Consider the following 22,569-nt stretch of genomic DNA (forward strand, 5'->3'; position numbering starts at 1 on the left):
CTGTCGATAGCAATTTATGTATAACCTTTTTAATGATTCTCAAAATCCTTTTAGTATGGTACGCTAAAACAAAGAGCATAGTCCTCATTTCCATGGCATAGCGGATATTGCCAAACACCCCATGTGACAGGGGTGCTGATCAGAAACTAGCAAAATCAGTGAAGTAAAAGATTTATGAAATAAAAATAATTCTACTGACACATTCACTGTTTAATTCCAAAATTGCATAACCAACTTTTCCTGTTCCTCATTTGTCCCTTCTACTTCTGTTCTCTGGAACAACCTTCCCTACCATGTATTTCCTGAAAATTAGTCTAAAGAAATTCAAAAATTTGTTCCTTAGAAAAAAGAATTTATGCTAATCCTTCTCGTAAGCAGGTTAGAAAGCGAGTACTTGCCTATTTCAGTATAACTCCATCCACATTGTATCACCTTTAATACAGATAATATTATTATTTATTTTATTTATTTTTTTTAACATATCTACTCAGTATGCTTTCCCAGGAGCATGAATTAGTTGAGGGTTGGAAAGCTAGAAGAATTCCGGTCACAGAAACCAGGTGAGAAGAAGAAATGAAGATTATCACCATGAATGTTGTTAAAGCCAGGCCATGGAGCCTGTGCTGTTCTAGCAGGTTGGGAATTCAGAATAAAAATCAGAAGAAACTTATTAACAGAGAAACTATATGAAAGCAAAGTTATTGAAGTTCACTTTGATTTTTTTTCTTTCTTTCTTTTTTTTTTTTTTTTTGGGCTGCTTCAGCCTACACCAAATCATGCGCAAGCAGCATGATTTGGTTGACAGAGTTGGGAAGACAAAAGAAACAGGAGTACACGCCATCAAAAATATAAAATTTTGAATGGTACTGTAATCACTAAATTCACCATTCACAGCATGGAGTGTTAAAAGTTTGCATTTTCTGTCTTGCTCTGCCATACACTGAATTCTCCCAAAGAATTCACAGCCACGAATTGCCTTTCTTCAGATTTCCATACAAAAGAGCCTACAACCATAATGAATATATAAATTTAAAAAAAAGGGAAAAGCAAAAGGCAGTATACACAAAGAAAAAAAAAATAGTCCTAAAAAAACAACTTCAATGCTGTTATCAAGGGTTGGTTCCCAAAACTGTGAGAAAACATGTAAGCCGTCTCAGATATAAAAATTGTGCAAATAAATAGTGATTAGAGACAACTCCCTTCACAGCTACAATCCCTTCACAGCTACAATGTAGCCATGAAGGGAGTTGTATACAGCAATATGCCTTCTGTATATATAATAAAGAGTTCTTCTTCTTCTAGATTTAGAATTTAGCAAAAAAGAAAGATTAAGGCCAAAAACAATTATGAAAGGAAATATTATATTAATGACAAGCACACAACTGACAGTTGACTCAACAGAGGATCAAATAGAACAAGTAAAAGTAAACAGATAAAAAGAACTTAGTGTTTCCAAAGCAAAAATACATCCAAACAATGTGGGAACCCATTAGCCTGAACTAAAAAGACCACAATGACCTCATGTGAAAAAAACAAGAGGATCTAAAATATAAAGAAACAGAAATAAGTGTACGTTGTATGCTTAATTAAATTCATGATAAATACAGCCAAGCATAGAAAAGGAAAGTAAAGAATGAAAACAAAGTAGCAAAATAAAGGATACTAAACTATGTGTGAAGGAGAAAAAAGTTATACAGGAAGAATATAACTTTTCAATATGCATTAATAAAGCTAATGGCTCATGAGAAATAAGAATATAGAAAAGAAAACAGTAAAGGAAAAGGCAGAAAAACAGATTGGCTTAGTATTTCGGGGTTGCAATAATTACCCATTCTTATAGATTACAGGATATTAAACTGGCATCTGGGAGTATGAACCATGAATTTAAAATCAGTTTGTGAAACGTGAAGAATAATACTACAAAGGAAACTAAGGAAGAATAACAATACAAAAGAAAAATAAAGACAAAAAAATATATATATATATACAGGGTGATTCACTACCAGTGCTACAAACTTGCAGGAGGTGTAGGGGACACAAAGACGAATCGGAATCACATAGCATTGCAGGGTCCAAAATGCCTTCGTCATGCGGTAGAGGACGTTGAACGGGAGGTCGCGTGAACAGCGATCCCGCTGGAAGTCAGCATTTGCGAACCGGTTCCCGAGGCAGTAGGATGGACGAGTATTCAAACGTTGAACTGGCCGACATGCACCTCGCATATGGAGCTGCGGACTGTAATGGGCGCGCTGCTCTGCGCTTGTACCAGGAACGTTTCCCCGCACAGGCGTGCTCCTCATCATACGATTTTTGCACGTGTGCACAGAAGGTTACGTGAGACTTGTTGTTTCACGAGAGGTACCATGAATTGAGAGCGAACGACGAGGACGCCAGACAATGAGGAGAATGTCCTACGTCTTGCAGAAGGCAATCCGAGTATGAGTACTCGAGCGATAGGCCAACGATTGGGTATTTCCCAATCCACTATATGAAGGATACTGTCAACAAACCAAATGAGTTCATATCATCCGCAACGCGTCCATTGGAGCCTGCAGATTATGCACTCCGGAGGACTTTTGCTACTTGGTTTCTTCAACAGAAACGGTTCGCAAATGCTGACTTCCAGCGGGATCGCTGTTCACGCGACCTCCCGTTCGTCTTCTACCGCATGACGAAGGCATTTTGGACCCTGCAATGCTATGTGATTCCGATTCGTCTTTGTGCCCCCTACACCTCCTGCAAGTTTGTCGCACTGGTAGTAAATCACCCTGTATATATATATATATATATATATATATCCAGTTACAATACAATTACACTTCAAAATTATTATACATTAAAAAAAATACCTCGTCCTTTTTTATTAGGCATTATCTCATCATCAGGCTGCAGAATATTAAGAAGGACACCCACTTTGCCATTCTTATTCATTACTAACCATGATCCTCCTTCTTTCCCATATTCAAGGTCCTTCCCTAGAAATTAAATTGTTTTCTGGTAAACATGCATGGTTTTAAATCTATTACTATACCTAATACTTACCATTCAAGAAAGATTTTATTTTAAAGGTGTCATCTGACCCCAATGTTTTGATTTTGTTTATTACAGTAGTTGTAAGACAGATTTTTAGGATAATATTATTAACTTTTAATACAGTTAAGGATAACATATTTTCTTTATGATATAATATGAATATTAATGTATAACATTCATATTTTTTTATATACAGGGTGTCTCAAAAATACACCGCATAACTTCAGGAATGAGTTCCTCATACGTAGACAATAAAAATATTTTATATCAACACAGTTCCGGAAATGCTTGGTTCTCGAGTTATTAACCGGAATGTCTTATCTCCCGCAGGTGATTTCCTTCATCGCAAGGTACTAACAAAATCTGGTGGTTTTCCATTCCGACCATGTACTCCAATCAGGAGCAAGCGAATATGCACTTTATGTACGGTCTGGCGGATGGCAATGCTCTGGAGGCTCGTCGTTTGTACCATGAAAGGATTTCAGAACAAAGATGTCCAGACAGGAAAACGTTTGAAGGTATCCATCACCGACTTTGTGAACATGGGACCTTTACACCTCATGCTGCCGACAGAGGACGACCAAGATCTACGGCTCCTGAAATAGAGGAGATTTTGGATGTTGTGCATGCCACTCCTGGAATCAGCACACTCAGAATAGCAATGCAACTGGCTGTTCAATGTTCGACTATTTGGAGAGTGTTTTGAGAACACCAATTGTATCCTTACTGCCTTGTCACCAGCAGATTGTGGTACAACTCCTCACTTTCCTGCCTTAGTGATATTCACAGATGAAGCACAGTTCACACGAGACGGAATCCAAAACTTTCACAATCAGCATGTATGGGCTGAGGAAAACCCACATGCAATTCTTCCATCACACCAACAGCGGTTCAGCCTCAACGTCTGGGCGGGTGTTTTTGGTGATAAGTTACAAACTCACAGGGCAGACGTACAGAAACTTTCTAGAAAACAACATGCCTGATTTCTTGGATGACATGCCACTGATCGTTCTTCAACAAGCACACTTCATGCATGATGGCACTCCCGCACATTTCAGCCACCTAGCCCGCAATTATCTGAATCGAAGGTTTCCCGGTCGGTGGATAGGAAGAGGTGGACCAACTGCCTGGCCTCCACGCTCATCTGATTTAAACCCACTAGATTTCTTCTTATGGGGCCATTTAAAGTCATTGGTGTATTTGACTCTGGTAGCTGATGTGGAAACTCTCCGCAATCGAATTGTGGCAGGTTGTGAGACAATACGAAGCATGCCAGGAATTTGGCATCGTCTTTGCGAATCCATGAGACATCGATGTGAGGCCTGTATTCAGGCAGAAGGTGGACATTTTGAACAATTACTATAAGGTGATGTGAACAGTTAAGTGTCATAGACAGACCTTCATAACTCAAAAACCAAGCATTTCTGGAACTATGTTGCTATAAAATATTTTTATTGTCTACATATGAGGAACTCATTCCTGAAGTTATGCCGTGTATTTTTGAGACACACTGTATATGTAGATTTTATTCATAATAGAGGATTTCTTTAAAATCTTTCTTGAATATATGAAATTTGTCAGAAATTAATGCCTCCTAAAGCATAACTAAAAAAACAATTCAAAAATTTTATGTTTTAAAGTTAACCCTTTGTAAAAGAACCTTTTAATGTCTTGAAAAAAAAAAAAATTAAGCTGGACTGTAACACAGGCTACATGCCACAGTCCTATCCCCTTCACTCCTTTACAGAAATAACAAGACGCCTCCGTAGCCAGGTGGGAAGGAGCAGCAGTGCGTAGCACACTCTTCTTGATTAGACCGGGGTTCGAGCCCATCCGTCACCACCAAATATGGAGGATGCAGAAAGGTCAGGAAATGACCACCGCATATCCCGGAGCAATATGGCCTTAGTTGCTAATTCTCCTAAAAACCAAATAACAAACAAACAAACAGAAATAACAGTCCTAGTTCTAGGACTGTTATTTCTGTTTGTTTCAAGAAATTCTAGATATCTTGAAGCAAAATTCTAAAATCTATTTGGTAATGCGACAATTTTACTTGCTGTCACAATGGAGAAAAATGTAATAAAAATGAAACAGAAGTTTCTTTTTTCCACGTGTTTTTTATGTGTTAATTGGAGGAATTGTTAACATTATTATGGCTTTGCCATAATAATGTTAACAATTCCTCCAATTAACACATGCCGACCGGGCTAGCCGAGTGGGTAAAGTACCTACCCGGCAACCCAAAGGTCGCGGGTTCGATTCCCGCCTCGGGCTTGGATCAAAGTACTGCTAAAACCTTGGGAGGTGCAATATGGCCACAGAAGCCGATGCGCCAACAACTACCAAATAAAAAAAAAAAAAAAAAAAAAAAAAATTAACACATAAAAACAGAAGCAACAATATACTGAAGAATATTGTTGTCTACCCAAAATATTGTTATTTGCACACACACACACACACACACACACACAAAATTTCTGTATTATGAATATTCAGCACACATCTTCCTAAGGTAATTGTAAACAAGAAAGAAAAATTTTTCATCTGTATATGATAACAGCTTAGACTACAAAAACTGGAGTGGGATAAATGAATTTTTCTAAAAATTAAAATGATTACAATGATTTTGCAAAAACAAAATTCTTAAAAAAATAAGCTCCACCAACTGCCATAAATCACCAACTCTTAAAGCTATTTGGAAACATTCCATCTCTTTAATGATCACCAATTATGGATTCCATCGGTGTCTATCCATGATATTGGCTTATTTTATTCATCTTTGGACAAATTTGATGGTAAGGGTTGGCAAAGCTCAAGCAGTTGCTCTTTACATTTCCCAAGCATTTGATCACGTTTAGCATAAAGGTCTTCTAAACCAGTTTCCCAACCTTTTTTTCAGATACAGACCACTCCTATAACTGAAATGGAAACCACAGATTGCTTTTATATTTAAGGTACAGGCCACAGACTAAAAACATATTACTAACTATTGTTGATGTAAAAACATCTATAATGGTGCCTAATAATGGAATGTAACAAAAATGCGAAACAAAAACATTTCTTGACAAATACATGTATTGTTGCAATCATACTATTCAACAAATGGCTACAATCAAATGGCTAATTAGGCTATTGGCTTGGATTTCGCTAACCTCTTTCAAGCCAAGAATGTTTTCACATAAAATAAAACATCTTTCATGCATACAAGGTACACACACGGTTTTTTTTTTTTTACATATAATGTGTACTCATACTTAACGTATGTAGTCTACATTATGTTGTTATAGACATACCTGTATTTCAAATCACTGTTAATGGGGTTGCTACTTACAATAACAAAGTTCTGTCTTATTCTCAACCCCCCACAGACCACAGGCTGGAAAACACTGTTCTAAACAAGCATCTTATGGATGGCTGTCTTTTTTTTGACCTTCTTCCACTCAAAGAAAATCCATTCCACAGTTTCACTGATTATAAATTACACCTTTCAGTTTGAGAAACCTTGCACTGCACAAACAGCAACAAATAAATATTCAACAACAAATATTCACTGCTAATTAAGGAATTAGCAGTGAATATTTTTAATTAGCAGTGGTAATTTGGATTTTTCACCGAGATGAAGAAACCTTGTTAACTGAAATCCTTCTAAACCTCATTCCTTCATGTCCCATTTCTCACAAAAAAAAAAAAAAAAAAAAAAAATGCTGCTGCTCCCCTGCTCATCTTTGATGACTACAAAAACTGGATATGACATCAGATTCTAGGCAAGATCACATATCTCTGTTAGGATTACCCTTACTTCTAATCCCTCTTGGCAAATAAGCACACCACAACTATTGCTTCCTCTGTATCAAAAAAAGCTAGCATTTTCATTTTTACTCTCAATATAACTCTTCTTCAAAACAGTTACTAATTCTATACAAATCTCTAATCTGCTCTACCACAGAATAATGTTCCCACATCTGGTGCCTCCCAAACTCTTTCAAGCTCCTAGATTCTATTCAAGTAAAGGATAGAATACTGAGTTTAATACTGTACATGTATGGTTATTGTATAAGTTGGAGCAATGCGATATTACAAGCAAGTTATAATTATAAATAAATGAATGATTAAGTGGTAGGAGACAAAAAGTGGTTATATATGCCCACTGCTTTTCATGGACTAATGTGAGAGAACGAGGATACCACATGGTTTAGTGTTAGATATTAGACTCCCTACTGCTTTTAATATTTATTCATGTTATTGATGTAGCTATTTCAAGTTTTATGTTTCAGTTTGCTGATGATTAAAGACAGCAATCAGCATATGCTAATAGCAATCAGTGTTTAATTACTCACAGAATAATGCTACTTCAAGAAGACAAACTAAACAGAAAAGCTCAAAAATAGCTCCTGTGATTTAAAATTGATAAATGCCAGGTACTGCATTTGGGTAGCAGCAATATCACAGTAACATATCATTTGGGTAGCAATAAACTCAGTACAATTGATAAGGAAAAAGACCTAGAGGTAACTGTACATCCTGACATGAAATTCAATGAGCAGTGCAAACAGGCAGCTAGAACAGTCCATTGGATTTTGTAAATGACATACAGGAAATTTGCAAGCAGGTACAAAGAAGTGATTATCCCATTGTATATTGAAATGGTTAGGCCACATCTCAAATACTGCATACAGGTTTGGAAACCTCATTTTAGGAAGGCCATAGGTCTGTTAGAAAGGGTGCAGATGAACGGATGAACAAGTTTAGTTGGTATTAGTAGTAAAAAATGATACAAGGAAACAAGCTTGCATGGTATTAACCAAAAAAAAAAAAAAAAAAAAGTAACCACCTCATCTGTGCATCCCCTCTAATAATTTATCTAATGCTCCTTTAAATTTATTCAAACTGACTGCTTCCAGAAGCAAAATAGAGGCTTATTCCAACAGTCCTGGCTGAAAGCAAATTTTCACAACTGTGGTGGCACAAAAGGATATTCTTAATCAAGAATATCCTTTTGTGTCACTTTTATATGTTATTCTTTACTCTTTCTCAGGTAACACACACACACACACACACACACACACACACACACACACACACACACACACACACACACACACACACACACACACACACACACACACAGGGACATAAAAAAAATGTGCATGTGTGATAGATTGTTTTATGTGAAACATCCTTTGCGTTTCTTTTATGAATTTTGATTTGTATATATTGATTAGAAAATAAAAGAGCTTTCTGCATGAACAGTAAGCAAGGAGATATGAGCCTCTATGTCACTAAATCCAACGGAATTTCAGGGTCGGCAAAGTCGTTCAACTCAGATAGTATTAGTATTAGTATTAGTAACGGCCGCATGGTGCAAGAAAGCCTATGGCTTATGCTGCACCAGCCAAAAAAAAAAAAAAAAAAAAATTAAAAAAAATAAATCCGAACAAAACAATGATAAAAACAAAAAAATAAAAATAAATAACTAAATAATAATAATTAATAAAATAAAAAATAAATAAAAAGGAAATTAAACCTATCATCCTATGTGCTTCCCTTACCCGAAAGTACTATCCAGATGACCTTTGAATTTCCCCAAACTGTCGGCCTCTACCACCCATGAAGGCAACTTATTCCAGTAATTTATAACTCGCTGGCTAAAATAGAACTTCCTGCAATCCAATCTAAACATTTCCCCCCGTAACTTGAATTTATGTCCCCTAGTTCTAGCATCATTTATAATCTTGAAAATTTTGTCCTCATTCATTTTACTGATGCCTCTCAGAGCCTTAAACACCTCAATCAAATCTCCTCTAAGGTGTCTAGTTTCCAAACTCTGCAACCCACATATTCGAAGTCTTTCTTCATAAGGACGCCCTTTTGCCGATCTCACCAGGCGAGTTACCCTTCTTTGCACCCTTTCAAGAAGCTCGATGTCTTTCTTCAGGTGCGGTCTCCATACTTGAACACAGTATTCCAAGTGTGGTCTAACATAAGCCTTATATAATGGGATTATCACGTCCCTATCTCTACTTGCAAAAGTTCGATAGATCATTGATAGGACACCATGGGCCTTCCTTGCAACCTGTTTACAATGCTCAGAGAATTTCATGTCTGACCGTATCGTAACACCCAAGTCCCTTTCCTCCAGTACTGGCTTTAGTTGAACTCCACCAAGTGAATAAGTTTTTTTGGGATTACTGTTTCCCAGGTGTAATACCTTACACTTTGTTGGATTAAAGCACAGCTGCCATTTTTCTGACCATTCCTGAAGTCTATCTAGGTCTCTCTGAAGAAGCTCAGCTTGACAGTGATCATTAACTACTCTCCCAATTTTAACATCATCTGCAAATTTAGACATCACGCCCTCTATCCCTTCATCAATGTCGTTTATGAAAATTAAAAACAACAGTGGTCCTAATACTGATCCTTGGGGAACCCCACTTCTTACATCAACCCAATCTGAGGAATAGCCATTTATCACAACCCTCTGCCTCCTGCCCTGAAGCCATCCTTCTATCCATCTAAGGATTTTCCCAGTGATTCCAACCTGTTCCAGCTTATAAAGCAACCGCTCATGTGGGACTGAGTCAAAAGCTTTGCTGAAATCTTTTACACACAAGCTATTACACACAAGGATCCCATCGATGATGTCAACATTGGGAAATGCAGTGCATATCAATGATGCATCTTTAGCAGCTGATTTCTTTGTGTCGTTTTCGAACCATAGACGATCACAAATGTAGCGTACAGAACAGAAATAATTTTTCATAAATCTCCTTTCAAACTCTTGATGCACATTCTTATGTAAATAGTAGTCGGCATAAGGAAAAGGAATTTGATCATTTAAACTCATCTGTTCTGCAATTGGAGAAAGGTTCTGTTGTCGTCTTTCGTCTTTATTTTCTTAAGCCTTGTTGCTTTCATTCTTGTTTGATACTCTCGATGACTTTGACATCGTTGAACACTCAAATTTTACTTTCAAAAATTATTTATTTTATTGTGTTTTTATATGCAGTTTGACGAAATTCAAATGAATGGCATTTGAATTTCATAAATCTGTTCACTAGGACTCGAGATATCATACTGGTCGCGAAAATATGAGCTATGCGCTGTAATCACACTACTGCTGCATCGAGTGCTCAGCACAGGCACAGTGGGAGCATGGGAAGTGCCTCTGGCGGAGGCCACAGATGAAGTAATTACTTCCATGATGCATGTTTTCGTGACCAGAGGTACTTGGTTGAAATTTTTGTAGGTGCCCACAATGTATTTTTTTGCATTTCCCTGAAAACAAATAATCAAGAGGAATGTCAGTTACATGGTTACTAAATGGGTATTTTTGAAAATGTTGCTCAACAAGAGAGATTAGACTTTTTTTACTTTAACCTGAAAGAGACAACAGAATAGGCAGGGGAATTTTGAATAGTTGCCTTTGAACAGTAACTTAGAGAATGACTTTGTATTAACTAGCTGAAGATTATTAGCAACTTGTCAAAAAGATTTTTTTAATTTTATACACTTAACATACAGTCTCATATGTTGAGTCTGAAGAACCACATTTATGCAGCTTAGTGTTCTATTGTAAATATTTTTAATTAATCTTTATTATATGTAAAGACGTGACACAATGTCTTTACGTATAATAAAGTATCTAATATAAATCATCTGTGTTCTCTTCAATTCTATTGATGAGAACACAGATACATGATTTATGCATCGTAAATACAGTCTAAGCACTGTATAGCAATTCTCAAGGGGAAATGAGAAAAACGATCATTATATTGGAAGGACGTTATATCGATCATTCATAAAATCAGCAACAAAACAAGTTATTGTTATTTTTGGTTTTTAGGAGCATTAGCAACTAAGGCCATATTGCTCTGGGGATATGCAGTGGTCATTCCCTGACCTTTCCGCATTCTCCGTTTTGGTGTCACAGGCTCGAACCCCGGTCTAATCAAGAAGTGTGTGCTATGCACTGCTGCTCCTGCCTACCTGGCTATGGAGGTGCCTAACAAAACAAGTAAAAGCTTGAATACAATGTAATTCTACTAATACAATATAATATAATCTTATTTATAATATATGTGACAATATTAAACAAGAAAATCATGACTGTAAATTTTGCATTGATTGTAGAGTGAAGTAGGGTTACGATTAAATTGTAAATTTAACTACATAGGCTACATATATAGCCTATGTAGTGAAATTTACTATCAAGACCTAACAAGAGAATTGTTTCATACTTTAAAATAATCTGTCAAAACACACTGTTTCAATGATAGAACATGTTTTAAAAGAGAATTATGAGGTGCGCGATAGCAATTATTTCACTTTTGCAGTTAGGCTGCACATGAAAAAAATCAATGTACAAGTTCTAATCCTTGATGAGCATCTTTCACTGAAACTTCTTGTTTCAAACACAGTTGGTTCCTCATCTGCATCACTACAAATTTCAGAAGATTCCATTATGTCTGCAATGAGTTCCTCTTCAGTCATACATATCCTGAAACATCCAATGTCTGCATCCATTTCTGTGTAATCTTTGAAGCTTACATTTTCCTGTAGTAATGTCACACATGCTCAAATATTTCTTCCCTTTCATCGGACTGTTCTTCACAATTAATAGAGGAAGAACCATGCAAAACTTCACACCTTGAATCATTCAAGACAGTAAATCCAACATGTCTGAAGCAGTTGGCAATTCCTTTTTCATCAACTTCATTCCATGCTGAAACACATAAATACATTGCCTGCAGGAGGCAGATTTCACATTGAATTCTGCTTTCAAGACATAGCACAATTTTGTTTAATAGCATTCTTCAGTAGTTTTTTCTTAAAATACTGGATTATATCTTAATCAAGTGGCCAAAGAACTGACGTCATATTTGATGGTAGATACTCAACAGTGATTGTACATAGGTTGTTTATTTGGCAATGAGGGGTGCAGTTATCTACAAACAGCAAAATTTTTCTATTCTTCTCACTCATCTTGCAATCTAATTCTCTGATCTATTCTTTGTAGATTTGTGATGTCATCCATGCCCTTTGGTTTACTCGATAATGTCAGTAAAACCTTCAAAGCATCAAGGCTTGTGGCCTTTCCCCCATTAAAGAGTCAGTTCAATTAGCAGTGAAGATGTCATTGTGGTTGTACATCAGCAAAACATTTTTAAATGATTTTCCTTCCATTTCTTTGTAGCGTCAATGTCCACAGCTGCACTTTTGCAACACACTTTTTTTGAAAGACAGGCCAGGGACAATCTTAAATTTCTGGAACCATCCATCTGAACTTTTAAATTCTTCAATATCCATTCGATGCACAAACAATTCAGCCTTAGCTTTTAAAAGATTGCCATCTACAAGAACGTTTTTTGCACACATCATCATTAGCCATTCCAAAAGTACCTTTTCAAGATCCAGATACTTCGCCTTTCATGCTCGAATCTACCCCATGCAGCAGATGTCTCTTAACTTTCAATCTTTTTCCAATCTTTCAAAATAGTGAACTCCGTTCACTATTTTGAAAGATCGGAAAAAGATTGAAAGGTTTCGGGTTGAAAAATCCTAAAGCTATCTGCTTTCTTAGAGTCTTACTGATAAACATACACTCTAATTTCTACCCAATGTTCATTTCATTACTGCACAGCACAGCACAGCGAGAAAAGAGCGTGGGAAATGTTAACAAATGATTTCTCATGGTCAGGCTGCAATTACTTCAACATATTTGAAGTGTTCTGTCATTTTTAAATGCAAAAACTGTAATAAAAAAGTAAAAATTCAGATTAAGAGGAATTTATGGTTGTTATAAATTCTTTTATTTTCAATGTCATTATACTGTTGATATAAAATAGCATTAGGTTAATGAAAAATTGGCCAGGACTAACCGCATAGGATGTTATAACGTGTTGGAAAGTTAAAAAGAGGATTGCTACAAAGAGTTCCAACTGTAGCATGTTCAGTTGGAGCAAAAATATATATTTGTTACTATGCTAGTTTGCATATCAACATTTTCTCTGATTAGACAAAAAATTCATATTTAGACAACAGATTACAGATATAATAAAACCAGAGTACAGATATAATAAACACATATTATATACACACACACACACACAAGTCAAATCACATCACATCTGGTATAATCAATATATATATATATACATCTAAGGATACCCAAAGCATCTTACAAAAATAATAAGAGTTTATATCAAGGAACAAAAATAGTAATAGATACAGGTAATAATTAACAGAAGAAAGTATAATAAATCAAGGAGTTAGACAGGGATGTAGCTTGTCACCAATGTTGTTTAACATATATATCGAGGATATGATATGTAAATGGAAAAGAAGAAATGAATACAGGTATATATTTAAATACAAAGAATAGGATTAATACACTGTTATTTGCAGATGATCAAGCAATTATTCAAGAAAGTGAAGATAATTTACAAAGAGTAGTATTTAAATTAAACCAAATAACAGAAGAATATAAAGTTAAAATATCAACGATGAAAACTAGGACAATGGCTTTTAAAGGAAAAATACAGTGAGAACAAAAATAGTTAGAGACAATAAAATATTAGAACAAGTAAAACATTTTAAATATCTAGGATGTGATATAACATATGATGTCGGGCTCACATCTGGTGAGTATGGGCTTGGCACACCCAGGGTCCTCAGCTGGATATCATCATTCTTCTCTTTCTTGGTGATTTCCTTCTACTTCTCTCTCTCTCTCTCTCTCTCTCTCTCTCTCTCTCTCTCTCTCTCTCTCTCTCTCTCTCACACACACGTACACACGTACACACACACACACACACACACACACACACACACACACACACACACACACACACACACAGGGTAACTCAAATTTTTTTTGGCTGGTGCAGCATAAGCCTCAGGCTTCCTTGCACCATATGGCTAATAATAATAATAATAATAAAGATATGAACCAGAAATTGGCAAAATTTTAAAATATACGTGGAACAATAAAAAAGAAACTCTGGCTACGAAAACAAGGAAAGAAACACAACTGAAATTTTACAAAGTAATGGCAATACCAACACTTCTTTATGGTTCTGAAAGATGGATACTGAAACAGAGACATTAATAGAATAAAAGCTGCAGAAATTAAAATTTTAAGATATGTTAAAGGATGTACAAAATTAGATAAAATACCAAATGTAAATATTAGAAAGGAATTAAAGATTAACTAAATTAATGGAAAAATTATAGAATATAGACAAATATGGAAAGAACATGTAGAAAGAATAGAAGATAATAGATTCCCTAAATTAGCTTATACATATAGAGCAAAAGGAAAAAGAGACAGAGGAAGACCAAAGAACAGATGGGCAGACCTCTTCGAGATTGGAACAGGCAGATCACCTAATCCATGAAGGAAGATAAGATAAGATAAGATAAGATACACATCTTACAACACTGTGATTGCATTATGTCCTAATTGCAATCAAGATGATCTTGCATTATTTATTTTACTATTAACTACATTACTTCCTCTAGCAAGAAGCAAACTTATAGGTTTGTAATTACTCGCTAGCCCTTTGAACCATGTGAATACGAGACATACTTGAACAACTGCAATTCCAAAGAATCCAAGGATCATCTCAGTATTATAGTTCTTGTGAAACCTTTAAGCATTCTAAAGTTTTCATTACCTCTTCTGCTTGTCAGCTGCCTGTTCTGTTACTAAGTAAGCATTGAACCCACAAGTTCAAATCAGTATCTGAAAATTTTAAATTGCACCCCCCCCCCCACAAGACATTCTGATTTCATGGCCCCTCCACTTTTCTGGTTGTTTATTCATCATCATCATCTGTCATCATTCTGCTATTCCATGGGTCGATGTATGAAGCCTTGTCACCATCCATTCTCTCTCTGTGTACTTCTCTCCGTTGTTGATTTCACTCCAGTTTTCTCCTCTCTTAATGACAACGGTCTTTATCACGTCTTGCCATCTCATTCTTGGTCTCCCCCTTGGTCTTTTTTCCCTTAATTGTAAATCAAACATTCTTCTTGGCAAACGTCTCTCGTTCATCCTCTTGACATGTCCAAACCATTTCAAATGGGACCTTTTTTCAACCTGAATTCTCTCCCTAATCACATCATTCCTGATTTTGTTGCATCTTGTCTTTCTCGTTATGCTCCTCATAAATCTCATTTCTGCCCCCTGAATTCTGCTTTCATCCTTTTTCCTCATAGTCCAAGTTTCAGATGCATATGTCAGAATTGATACATAATAGGCCTGATATATAGCTTTCTTACACTTCAGTGGTATGTTCCTGTTCCAGATCAGATCTCTTGTCTGCCTATAGAAATTCCCACCCGCTTGTATCCTCTACTTATTTCTTTGTCTATCACTCCAGTCTTTGTAATGGTGCTTCCTAAATGCTTGAAGTTGTTAACCATTTTTAGCTCTTTCCCTTGCATTGTAATGTATCCGTCAAGCTCACCACTCCTCTTTAGAACCATTACTTCACTCTTCTCCTGACTGAAAACCAGTCTAAATTCATTGGCCATACTAGCCCATATATCAACATGCCATTGCACTTGTTCCCTGCTCTCTCCACATATGCAGAAGTCATCTGCAAAGATCATGACTTTCATCTGGTCCTGTCCAAGTTGTTCCACCACTCTACACTGCACATCATTCATGACGGCTATGAATAGTATGGTGACAGGACGCCTTCTTGCCTCAACCCGAAGCTCTCCGTCAACCCCATCACTGTTCTTACTTTGCTCACTGTATTGGTGCAGATATTCTCAATTCTCTCCACAAGATGTTCCTCTATCCCCAAATTTCTAAAAAACTCCCCACACTTTCTCTCTCTTTATGGCATCAAATGCTTTCTTTATATCCAAAAATGCCATCCATAATTCTTTATTGTGTTCATAATACTTTTCCATCAGTGGCCTTATGCAGAAAATTAGATCCACCGTCGATCTGTCAGGCCTAAAGCCATACTGTTCCTCGGCCATCCTATTTTCAATCGTTCCTCTTAACTTCTGCTCTAATACTCTCTCATACAGCTTACTCACATGTGATGTCAGTGTGATGCCTCTATAATTGGAACACTTTTTCTGTTCCCCTCCTTGAACAACGGGATGATCAAACCTTCTTTCCATTCCTTCGGCACCTATTATTCACCTCCAGTAGCCTTTCCTTAATCCTGTGATCTATAATGATGGCTACAACCTTCCTCGCTACATCACCCCCAGACCAATATAGGTAATAGCCTCCCCATAACTCTTTACACCCATTTCTTTTCCATTTTCCAAAAATAAGCATACTTTTCCAAGTATGCTTATTTTTCTGTCCTTTAAGATGTCCACACACTCCTCAATTTTTCCTGACGATGTCATAATATTGAGTGTGGCTAGTTTAATATATGTCATCATCAGCTGATCTTGTTGGTTGCAGATACCACCACGTCCGGGCTAATTAGCTTTGAGGCTTCTTTTTTTTTTTGAAGGCAATAAATTTAAGCTGCCGATCTGCCAAAACTGTCACAGGTTTAGCAGATCAAATGGTTGTTCATTATACTCACATAATGATGTATAAGATTCTGCCTCACATAATGACGTATAAGATACTGACTCAAATTTTAAATCTTACTGAAATTAAACAGCCTAAGTTTCTCTATCATTCATATAAACAATGATTTTCAGCAAATGAATATTTCTATTATCGAAATCTCCCAATTACTAATCATTTGATTATTCCCACTACTACAAAGCTTCTTCAAACAAAAGGCAGAAAAACTGAATGCAGGATAGCATCTGTTACCATATTAGGATAATTTGCAAAGGAATTCAAAATATGAGATTTTGTAAAATAATGCTTTGTATGCAAACATTGTTTATTTCTATTACACAGCTCCATATACAAATTATATAATTTGGTTTTATTTAAATAGCGTGACATGGATGGCTGATACCACTAGATATAATAAATAAATGCAGATCACACACAATTATGATAACACTATCATTTGCAAATTTAACAATAATGAAATCTTTTTAAAAAAATTATTACCACCAATAACATCTGAACACTCTGGCCAAAAAGCTGCCAATGCTGTTGGTCGTTTAAAAACTTCATCTCTAACATTCACAAGTATAAGATGGTAGTCATTCTCATTGGCAATGGGATTTACATAAAGAAATAATAGGCACATCATAAAATACTCCAAAGATCCCAAAAACTAAACTGCTTCTGAAAAAGCAAGAAAAACAAATATAAACTTTGAGATATTATATATTTCATTTTATAACAGTTTTATTCTCTGCATGTTGTCAATTTCAATATAAATATTCATAAATGAATTTGTAAAATCGCTTTTATGTAGTTACTGCAAACCATAAAAGAATATATATATATATATACTGTATATATATATTTTTTCCCCTCACTTTATATATATCAAGAAATAAGTAAGGCAATGCACAAGACAAATTTTCAATCATATAACCTTTCCTAGGTGGTTTCTATTGAACACCCAAATGACCTATTATTAGGGCTTGTGAATGAACAAAAACAGTAAATTTCCACAAATAATATCAAATGCAGGCCATGCAACTGAATTTATACACATTTTATTCCACCTTGTTTCATTCAAAAACATTCTGACAACATAAAATTCCCAATGAGAATGATTTTTTTTTTTCAAATTAATTTGATTACTGAACAGTTCAAATTAAATCACACTCAATATAACATCTGCTTCAGTGCTTAACATTCTAATCAGTTGTTGTAAAATTAATTTCAAACAAACTGAAATAGCAACTGTTATTTGCATTAGAATTAGTGGAGGCATATGATGCAAGAAATCAAGCTTATAATACAGCATCAGCCAAAAAAAAAAAAAAAATCCCATTTCACCCATCCATTCACTCCAAATGCTCATCTAGTTCTGTCTTGAACTTATTTAAGTTGTTGGCCTCCACTACATCTATTCTACAATTGTCTTTCCTCAATTTAAATTTTTGTCCCTTCAGGTGAGTAATATGAGCAAAAAGAAGAATCCCATCAGCACTGAGCCTGCTCGACCCATTCAAGGCCTCATACACCTAACTGATCACCTCGCATATGCCTAGTCTCCAGATGCTGCAATTTGAAGAATTTAAGTCTTTTTTGGTAAGAGCACCTCTTCGTTCCTCGCACCCATCTTGTTGCACTTCTCTGTACTCATTCTAGCAACTCTACATCATTCCTAAAATGAGGCCTCCAGACCTGTATGCAGTGCTCAAGGCATGGCCTGACCATTGCCTTATACCAAGGAATAATCACCTTCTCCCTACAAGCAATATTCCTATATATCATTGACAAGACCCCGTGGCCTGCTCTGGCAGCTTGTCTGCACTGCCCAGAAAAATTCATATCTGAATGCACAATTACCCTCAGGTCTTTTTCATTCTCTACCACTTTTCATTTTCATTTTCAGTTCTATTATTATATAATAGAACTGATACTAAAGTCATCCTAATTAACAGCTAATGTAAACCCAATAAATTAAAATTTATTGGAAAAACAATCAAATGGTAGGTGAGTTTTCTTCACTGGTCACAAGCGTGATTTCAGATATTTAACCTTATTAATTTGTTGCAATTTTTATTGGATCAGCAGTATGGTGCAGTCTCACAAACAGTTATTTTTTTTTGCATCTGATATTTGAAGGGTATTGTTGAAAAAAAAAAACGTTTTGGCATTACAGGAATATATTTTAAACTAAATAAAATGACTCCGAATAACTTTTAAAGAAAACTTTTCTTTTCCTATTTTTAACAGTTCATCATCTTCAGCCACTGTCGATCCACTGCGAGATAAGGGCTTTCGCACAAGTTTCCAGCAATGCACAACTGCGGCCTTTTGCATTCTGTTGCCATTGTACACCGGCAAATTTCAAATATCATCTTTCCACCTATCTTTGATCTTTTTTATTGGATGTATAAAATCAAACAGTATCCATTTGAAAATTTGTCTGGTCCATCTATCATCAGTTCTTGATACGTAAGCTACCTGTTTCCATTTCATTTTAAGTGCTTTGTTTTTTTTTTAATGTCACAGCCCTTGGTTTGTTGGCAAATAAATGCACAGGTTTTTCGGTCTCTTTTGGTTAAGTTCAAAATTCGGTGCTCCATACTTCTCTGTGTGATCCTCAATCTTTATAAAGCTTTGGCATTCAATGTCCACATTTCACAACCATATGTTAGGACAAGTAGGACACAATGAGCAAAAACTTTTCATTTGAGACAGAGTGATAACTTTGTCTTAAAGACTATATTAAGCTTTCCAAATGCTTGCCACCCCAATTCTATGTGCCATTTAGTTCCCATCATGATGTTTCCATCATTTTAAATCTCTTATCCAAGGTAAAAATACTTTCCACTTCTAGTTCTAAGCTTTAGCATTTTAGCATTAGTTGAGCCACATGATGCAAGAAAGCAAACTTATACAGCATCTTCCAAATAAAAAAAACCTTCCCATTTCACCAATGCAGTCACTCCAAATGTTTGTCTAGTTCAGCCTTATATTTATTTAAGCTACAACTTCCACAACAACAACAACAGATGGAAGTCTGTTCCAGCAATCAACTACCCGCTGGCTAAAGGCAAATTTCTGCACATCAATTCTACAAATGCTTTCCTCAATTTGAATCTATGCCCCCTCAGGTTCTTAATCTGAGAAAGTGGAAGTATCTCATCAGCATAGAGCCTAATCAAACCATTTAAGGCCTTATACACCTCGATCAGATCACCTTGCAGGTAACTAGTCTCCAGACACTAATTTGCAAAACTTAAGCCTTTCTTCGTAAGCACGCTACTTTGTTCCTGTCACCAATCTTGTTGCCATTCTCTGTACTCATTCTACATCCTTCTACATCCTTCCTAACTCTACATCCTTCCTAAAATGAGGCTTCTAGACCTGTATACAGTACTCAAGGTGTGGACTCACCATTGCCTTATACAAAGGGATAATCACCGCCTTGTCTCTGCTAGCAAAATTCCTATATATCATTGACAAAACTCCAAGACCTGCTTCATTCTGCACCAATCTCCACCAATCAACCACACAGTTGGTACATTTCTGTTGGGTTACTGCTACCCATATGGAGTATTTTGCATTTGTCAATGTTAAACTTCAGTTAACACTTCTCAGCCCATCTGCCTAACTTTTCTAGATCCTGTTGCAGTAGCATACTGTCTTTACTGTCATTAACAATCCTGTCAATCTTTGTATCATCTGCAAACTTGGACATAATTATGGCTAAGCAAACCCTTAGCCATAATTATGAGAGCATCCTTGGACTCAGGGGAGGTTCCCACGGACTGGAGATGTGCAAATGTATCCCCAATTCACAAAGGTGGATCGAAGGGTGACACGAGTAATTACAGACCAGTTAGTTTAACTTCTGTTCCGGGTAAAATAATGGAGTCACTGGTTAAAGATGCATTGCAGGATCATCTAGACAAGACTGCAGCAATAATTCAGACACAGCATGGGTTTGTTAAGGGAAAGTCTTGTCTGACAAATTTGATTGGTTATTATGATGTGGTCACAAAGGAACTGGATGCAAAAAATAATTTTGATATCATATACTTGGATTTCAGGAAAGCTTTTGACACTGTTGCGCATGGAAGACTACTGTACAAATTGGAGCAGAATGGTATTAAGGGTAAGTTGCTATAATGGATAAAAGGATGGTTAAGTGGGAGAAGACAGAGGGTGGTAATCAATGGGTGCTGCTCTTCGTGGACTAATGTTATTAGTGGAGTCCCACAGGGTTCGGTGTTGGGTCCACAGTTGTTTTGTGTATTTATCAATGATATTGATGAAGGTATATCAGGCTTAATGTCGAAGTTTGCAGATGACACAAAGGTTGGCAGGGTTGTTAATGACAGTAATGGCAGTGTGCTACTGCAACAGGATCTAGATAATTTGGGCAGATGGGCTAAGAAGTGGCAACTGAAGTTTAACCTTGACAAATGCAAAGTACTGCATATGGGTAGAAGTAACCCCAGAGAAACGTACCAACTGTGTGGTACTACACTTAAGGTGGTAGAAAATGAAAAAGATCTGGGAGTAATTGTGCAGTCAGATATGAAGTTTTCTGAGCAATGCAGACAGGCTGCTAGGGCAGGTCATGGGGTTTTGTCAATGATATATAGGAATTTTGCTAGCAGGGAAAAGGAGGTGATTGTCCCTCTGTATAAGGCAATGGTCAAGCCAGGTCTTGAGTACTGCGTACAGGTCTGGAGGCCTCATTTTAGGAAGGATGTAGATTTGCTTGAGCGTGTACAGAGAAGAGCAACACGATTGGTGAGGGGAATGAAGGGATCCTCTTACCAAGAGAGGCTTAAGTTCTGCAAATTGCAGTGGCTGGAGACTAGGCACCTGCGAGGTGATCTGATTGAGGTCTATAAGGCTTTGAATGGGTTGAGCACGCTGAATTCTGATGGGATCCTTCCACTTGTTCAGATTACGAACCTACGGGGACATAAGTTCAAATTAAGAAAGGACAGATGTAGAATAGATGTGCGGAAATTTGCCTTTAGCCAGCGGGTGGTTAATTGCTGGAACAAACTTCCATCTGTCGTTGTGGAAGTTGATAGGTTAAATAAATTTAAGGAGGAACTGGACAGGCATTTGGAGGGAATGGTGTGATTTTTTTTTTTTTTTTTTTTGGCTGATGCTGCATAAGCTCATACACTTGCTTTCTTGCATCACGTGCCACTACTACTACTACTACTATTAAGCCTGATATGCCATCATCGATAAATACACAAAACAACAATGGGCCCAGCACCGAACCCTGGGGACTCCGCTAATAACATTAGTCCACATAAACCAGTGACCATTTATTAACATAACCATTATCCATTACAGTAAAATGCCCTTAAAGCCATACCGTTCCAATTTGTCCAGCAGTCTTCCATGTGCAACAGTATCAAAAGCGTTCCTGAAAGTTAAACTAACACATCTATAATTATTTGTGTCACCTTTTGAACTCCCTTTTCAAATCAGGAATATATTTGCACATCTCCAGTCCATGGGAACCTCTCCTGACTCTAAGGATGCTCTCATAATTATGGCTAAGAGTTTCCATAGTTCACTTGCTGCATCCTTCAATATCACTCGATAGATTTCAACTGCCCTAGGTGCCTTTTTTATGTTTACCTTCAACAATTTCTCCTCCACTTTGCTCTCCATTATTACAAAATCATTTAGCTCTCTGTTACAGTTTAGTACACTTCTGTCCTCGCCATCCTTACAGAATTCCTCATGTGTGAATGTACATGCAAAAAACTCATTCAGTTTATCAGCTACTTGAGCAGGATCATCTATGTTAAGTGGAAGAATCTGATTTATCTCCTTATTGATGAGGGTATATCAAGCTTAATGTCCAAGTTTGCAGAAGATACAAAGGTTGGCAGGGTTGTTAAGGACACTACTGACAGTATGCTGCTGCTGCTTGTTATAGTTATTTGGTTTTTAGGAGCATTAGCAACTAAGGC

The 22,569-nt window shown here is 36.5% G+C and overlaps 1 protein-coding gene across 1 annotated transcript in view; it reads right to left on the reverse strand.

Moving 5' to 3' along the window:
• Nucleotides 1-22,569, reverse strand: part of LOC150089115 (transport and Golgi organization 2 homolog) — an 86,209-nt gene that overhangs the window by 49,796 nt on the left and 13,844 nt on the right. Inside the window, exons 2-3 of the mRNA XM_090387902.1 lie at nucleotides 17,090-17,269; nucleotides 2,850-2,975 (exon numbers count right to left, since the gene is read on the reverse strand). Coding sequence (XP_090244028.1) covers nucleotides 2,850-2,975; nucleotides 17,090-17,234 — 271 coding nt within the window. The 5' untranslated portion in view covers nucleotides 17,235-17,269. The remainder of the gene's footprint in view (nucleotides 1-2,849; nucleotides 2,976-17,089; nucleotides 17,270-22,569) is intronic.

The sequence above is a fragment of the Mastigoproctus giganteus genome, chromosome 2, assembly GCF_048544385.1.
Source record: "Mastigoproctus giganteus isolate SK-2022 chromosome 2, ASM4854438v1, whole genome shotgun sequence".
Classification (NCBI taxonomy): Eukaryota; Metazoa; Arthropoda; class Arachnida; order Uropygi; family Thelyphonidae; genus Mastigoproctus; species Mastigoproctus giganteus.